Source organism: Physeter macrocephalus, chromosome 8 (assembly GCF_002837175.3).
Source record: "Physeter macrocephalus isolate SW-GA chromosome 8, ASM283717v5, whole genome shotgun sequence".
NCBI classification, from domain to species: Eukaryota; Metazoa; Chordata; class Mammalia; order Artiodactyla; family Physeteridae; genus Physeter; species Physeter macrocephalus.
Genome location: NC_041221.1, coordinates 69,935,804 through 69,941,854, shown reverse-complemented (window position 1 = coordinate 69,941,854; position 6,051 = coordinate 69,935,804). Strand labels below are relative to the sequence as shown.

The window sequence follows — 6,051 nt, the reverse complement described above, 5'->3', positions numbered from 1 at the left end:
CGCAACGGGAGAGGCCACAACAGTGAGAGGCCCGCATACTGCAAAATAAAATACAATAAAATAAACTCAAAATGGATTAGAGACCTAACTGTAAGACCAGACACTATAAAACTCCTAGAGGAAAACATATGACGAACACTCTTTGACATAAATCACAGCAAGGTCTTTTTTGATCCACCTCCTAGAGTAATGGAAATAAAAACAAAAATCAACAAAGGGGACCTAATGAAACTTCAAAGCTTTTGCACAGCAAAGGAAACCATAAACAAGATGAAAAGACAACCCTAAGAATGGGAGAAAATATTCGCAAACCAATCAACGGACAAAGGATTAATCTCCAAAATATATAAACAGCTCATGCAGCTCAATATTAAAAAAACAAACAACCCAATCCAAAAATGGGCAGAAGACCTAAATAGACATTTCTCCAAAGAAGACATACAGATGGCCAAGAAGCACATGAAAAGCTGCTCAACATCACTAATTATTAGAGAAATACAAATCAAAACTACAATGAGGTATCACCTCACACCAGTCAGAATGGGCATCATCAGAAAATCTACAAACAACAAAGGCTGGAGAGGGTGTGTAGAGACATGGATGGATCTAGAGACTGTCATACAGAGTGAAGTCAGAAAGAGAAAAACAAATATCGTATATTAACGCATGTATGTGGAACCTAGAAAAATGGTACAGATGAACCGGTTTGCAGGGCAGAAATTGAGACACAGATGTAGAGAACAAACATATGGTCACCAAGGGGGGAAAACCGCGGTGGCGTGGGGGTGGTGGTGTGATGAATTGGGCGATTGGGATTGATATGTATACACTGATGTGGATAAAATGGATGACTAATAAGAAGCTGCTGCATAAAAAAATAAATAAAATTCCAAAAAAAATAAAGATATCCCCTAATTGTGTCTTTTGTTAATAAGGGAAATTGTTTCCCACCTCATGCCAGTAAAGTAAATCCTTTAGGGTAGCAAAGTATAAATTAGACGCTTTATATGGAGTTGAAAATCCTTTTAGCTAATAAGCCTTTTTTCTGCCATTCTAAGAATCCCTGAAAGTTTCAAGTTCTAACACACACAGTGAAAAGCACAGTAAATACGCAAGTTCTGCACAGGCATTGTGAGTGGATCCTCACTGATTTGACTTTCTTCAAAATTTACCTGAAAAAACTGCTCATAATATTTTCACTGTGATTCAGGAGGCTTTTTTGATAAGAGATCTAGAGGTTTAAGCATAATTCACAACAGACAAAACAATACACACATGGTCACCATTCAGTCAAATGTGCAACCGTTTTCAAAGATGTATTTTTCCTCTTTCATTCAATGTACATGTACTGAGTCCCTACTAATATATTAGAAGCACTGTGCTAAACACACAAAGACAAAATTCCTGCCTTTATGAGTTCATCGACACACAGAAAATGGCACTGAGTACTTTATGAGAGTTATTAGAAGGTGCTTTGAGAAGGGACAGGGCAGAGAGCCTAAGAGCGAATCTCAGAAATGTTAGAGGGACACTCCTCCAATCCAGATCATCATGACTATCCGAAACACAGTCCATTACCATCAACTTGCAGAGACCCCCAAATCCACAGGCTTGAGGAATCAGGGGTTAAGTGAGATGCACTTTATTTAAACAAAAAACCATGCACTATTATCCCTCTTGTGTGTTTGATTATTAAGTACATAAAAACTACAATCATTGCCATGGTAAAGTATTGTTATTAAGACACCAAAAGCTTAAAGGGCTGATTTAAGTCTATGAGACTTTGTAAGTTTACACAAATATTGACAGTAAGATAAAATATGAGATAGGTCAAACACTGTTGACATTAATAGTATATGCAAGCAGCTTCAACAAGGGTGCCCCAAAAATTAGCACTGCAATAATACACTAGGAAATTGAATTTTGCTGCTTTTTAAAAACTGATGCAGTAACTTACTGGAAAAAAAACTGGAAGACAATGAGCCTCCCAAGCCAGACCTAACAATTTTTAAATCTAAATGAACCTCCTTCCATTTTATGGGTTTCCCTTAAGCCTTTTAAGGCTTTCTACTCGGTGCCTTGCTACCGTATAACTAACACTATGCTAACAGTGCCTTCCCATAATGCAACCTGATCCAGATAAAAACTGTTTCCCAGCTAATACTAAAAAAGTGGTAATAAACAGTATAGACAAGGCCTCAGGTTCTCTGAAAGTAGGGAGCAGATTAATTATGCATAAATAAAATAAGCCAGCCCAAATTTGTACCTCCTTTCACAACATTTTTAATCACAAATGAACTTGAAAAATTAATATTTACTTAGCACTCCATGCTAAATGTTAGATACTATACTAGGATTAAACTAGGTGGCATGTATAAAATGCCTAATGACCCTATTGCTATTATTCCCATTTAAGAGGGGAAAAATCAGGCCTTACATCAGCTGAGTGGTCCACATCTCACACCTAGTTAAGGTGGCAGAGGCGGGAATCAAACCCAGGTCTTTCCACCAAACCGACAGTGTGTAACCCAGTGTTCCTCACTGAACCTGCTAGAATGGTATTTATAGTGGTGCCCGTTTTCTGAGGAGAGGAGGGAGAGCGTTCATTAGGTTCTCAAAGAGACCCAAAACACCCTCTCAAAGGCTAAGAACCCCTGAACCACACTGGCACCAGTGTAAGAGCCAGAAAATGTGCACTGGACTTCAACCCCTCTCACCAAGACTATAACTTCTCTACTCCACAGTTTTAGTTTCTCCTTAAAATTCTCAGAGCAAGTCAAGATTTCTACTCCTGGACAATTTCCAGCATCCCCTGCCACAGGTTAAGTTACACAATAAATTGCAATACCGTATCACTTTACATCCAATTCTGAGATTTCACAAATACTGACCAATGTTATTTAGTCATTCCACTTTCCAAAATGTGTTTCAATCAACCATTCCTCTCTGCAGTGCCTGTGAAATAAGCTATAGTTACATCCACTTCCAAGAAAACAAAACACTGTCACCCTGAGGCCAGGCGATAAATCAGCTACAGGATTGGGATCAAAAGTGAGACGTTCCTGACTTCTCCCACCTGGGATCTGAAAGACCATGTTGTATCATGAAGTACCCTCCTAGCTACGCAGAAAACATAGGGCAACTAACACTACCATCTTCTCTACCGATGGCAACACTACATTAGAATCTAGTGGTAAAGCATTATGTTGGGTCATACTCCCTACTGCCCAGTGACCAGTGTGCTCATCTCGGGAAGTACGCCAGCACGTGCCTGGCATCTTTCAAAGGGAGATGCAACCACTGAGAACACTGGTTTACTCTGGGGGTTTGGTCAGGTAACTCTGTGGTGGGTGTGATGTTCAGCTTAACTCCTGGCACCCTGTCCCTAGGATCAACCTGCACTTTGGATCCATCCTAAATTCCTGATCAGAAAACAGGAGTGTTCGTGTGAAAATAAACTTTACCTTGAAGTTCACTGGTCATACCCCTCATTTTACAGATTATTAAACTAACCTCAGAGGAATCAGTTCATCCAAGATCTCACAATTCAGAAGCAGAGACAGTTCTAGAAAGCAAATCTCCAGGCACCTGTCCAGGATCCTCGCGTTCCTCCGGGCACTGGGGAATGGGTTCTGGTTACTGCCAGAGGCTTGGCCCACCATTTGGGTTTGCTCCATCTCTGCCAGGCTAGGACTCGACTCCCCTCACTTTGTGCCAGATCCAGTCTATGCCTCCAGTCTGGGGTCCCAGGGGGCTACTGTCAGAGCACTGGCCTCAGCTTGCATCTTCTGACGGACAGAGACAATTACTTACTAAAACTAACCCCATCAGAGAGGAAGAAAATACCACTCTGGCACTGAGGAATTAACTTCACAAGGAGGCTCTGTTAGGGTGATGTTTTATTTATGGCCTTTCCCTGATCAAGATGACTTCCCCTCAAGAAACGTCCAAAGCAACCAATCAAAGACACCAAGAACCTTATGCTTCCTTAACTGTCCTCCAAAAGCAGAAAAAAAGCCAGAGAAAACAGACGAGAGGACACCAAGTCACAGTTTCAATGTGTCAGGACGCGACCCACAAGTTTCGCACGAATATTCTTCCAAGAAACCAGGATGGACGCAGTCCCCTGAAGAAGGGGGCACGTTCCGCATTCAGTCTGGCGACCAGCACGCATCTGGACACCCCGGAACAAGTCCAAATGGGAGATGCAGAAGCGCAGGTCAGCGCCGCCGGCCGAGGGCCGGAGGACCGACGCCGCGGGACCAGCCAAAACCACCCGCGGGGGACCCCGGGGCCAATGCAACCGAAACTCTGCCGCGCAACTTCGCGGGTACCGCTGCCAGCCGTCCCCCACCTCCAACACACCCACTCTCCTCTCACACCCGTCCCTTCACCACACACCCGCCCCCTCTGCCCAAGCGCTACGGTGGGAAGCAACGCCCACTTCGGAGAACGAGGTCTCAGTTGTGGGAACAAGCCAGGCGTCCAGCTCACGTCCATTCACAGACCCAGAGGAGCAAATCCTGACCGACGGAGTTTGCTGCTTTGACACTGGAGAAGCACACTATCAGGCAGCACATGTACACGCACGCACACGCACACACACACACAGGTAACAGCCATGGGGAAACCGGTGACCCACAGGGAAGCTCCTGTCATTACCCAGGGCTCGGGGCACAGCAGCTGGGGTCCCTCCCCCTCTCCAGGCCCCAGCGCGCGCTGCCCACCACCCGCGTGCGGGATGAAGAGCTGGGGTCGCAGGGCAGCCTGGACCAGAGGGGCGGGGGTGGGGGGGGAAGGCGGGCCCACCTCCTCATCCTGCTCTTCCTGGGACGCGCTGCTGCGCCGGGGCGCGGGGGGCGCGGCTCCTCCGGGCAGCGGCGGCGGCGGCGGCGGCGGCGGCGGCGCGGGGACTCCACGCTCGGGCACCAAGCGCGCGGGAGCCCACGCGGCGGGCGGCCGAGCGCCGCCCGGCGGCGGCGGCGGCGGCTGCTCGCGAGAGAAGCTGGGCTCCCCTTCCTCCGACAGAGTTTCTGAGCCCGATGAGGACTCGGCCGAGGAAGCTCCCGGCGAGGACGCGGCAGCCGCCGCAGGGGCGGCAGTCCGGGCACCGTGGCCGCTGCAGCCGCGGAGCACTGGCTCCAGCACCTCCGAAACTTTCTCCCCCATTTCCCTCTCGGGCCCAAAGTGCGGCCCGAGGGCCGGCGAGGGCGCGGCACGCACTCAGCGCCTCCGGGGAAAGCCTCGAACTGCTGGGCTCCTGCTCGCTCTCGCTGCCGCTCCCGGGCTGCAGAGAGCTCCGCCGGCAACTACATGGCCACGGCCGGGCCGCCGGAGTCTGCAGCCAAGTTAGCAGCCGCCCAGGCCCAGCGGCCGACTGGGGCTCCCGCGCGCGGGGACATGCCAGTGCGGGTCCGCGATCTGCACTCCACAACCCTCCCGCGCAGCGCCCGAGCAGCCGGGACTGCGGCTTCTCCAGCAAAACCTACCCCTCCAGGACCGAACGGGGCCGGAGAAAGAGACGGGCAGCCGGGGGAACCAATGGCAGAGCAGGCACGCCGGTGGGCGGAGGCTACGGCGCCCCAGGCGCACCTGCGTCAGGTAGGGGAGGCGGGGCCGAGGCGCCAGCTGCAGGGTCGGGGTCCGGGGGACCGGAACGAGGCACCTGCACTGGGAGGGTGGGAATGGAGCCCGGAATCGGAGCCTAAGCCTGGTACTCTGAATTTAGCCAAGGAGTGGCTAGCGGTCCTGGGAACGCCAGGGGGAGATGGCCGAGAGGGCAGTGAGACCTTGGACAAGAACTGGACTTCTTTTCCAAAAAGTGGAATCCAGGAAACTGACCAGAAGGAGAAGTAGCTGGGCTTTAAGGGTAAAAGGAAACACACACACACAGTCACACACATGCACGCACCCACCAGCGTGCTGGAGGAGAAAGGGGAAAACTTCATGGTACAGTGAGCGCATCCAAACCGAGCTGATCTCCGATCCCGGATTCTCCACTTAAGCCCCCATGCGCTTCAGTGTTCTCAACTGGAAATGGAGACAGTCATA

The 6,051-nt window shown here is 49.4% G+C and overlaps 1 protein-coding gene across 3 annotated transcripts in view; it reads right to left on the bottom strand.

The window, feature by feature from the left end:
* MAST4 (microtubule associated serine/threonine kinase family member 4) overlaps positions 1-5,235 on the bottom strand; it is a 599,104-nt gene extending 593,869 nt beyond the window's left edge. Inside the window, exon 1 of one of the 3 annotated variants that reach the window (XM_055086603.1) lies at positions 4,810-5,235. In XM_055086603.1, the coding sequence (XP_054942578.1) occupies positions 4,810-5,169 (360 nt within the window). In that variant the 5' untranslated portion in view covers positions 5,170-5,235. The remainder of the gene's footprint in view (positions 1-4,809) is intronic. The other 2 variants (XM_055086600.1, XM_055086601.1) reach the window with 2 other exon arrangements.
* Positions 5,236-6,051: the final 816 nt, after the last annotated feature.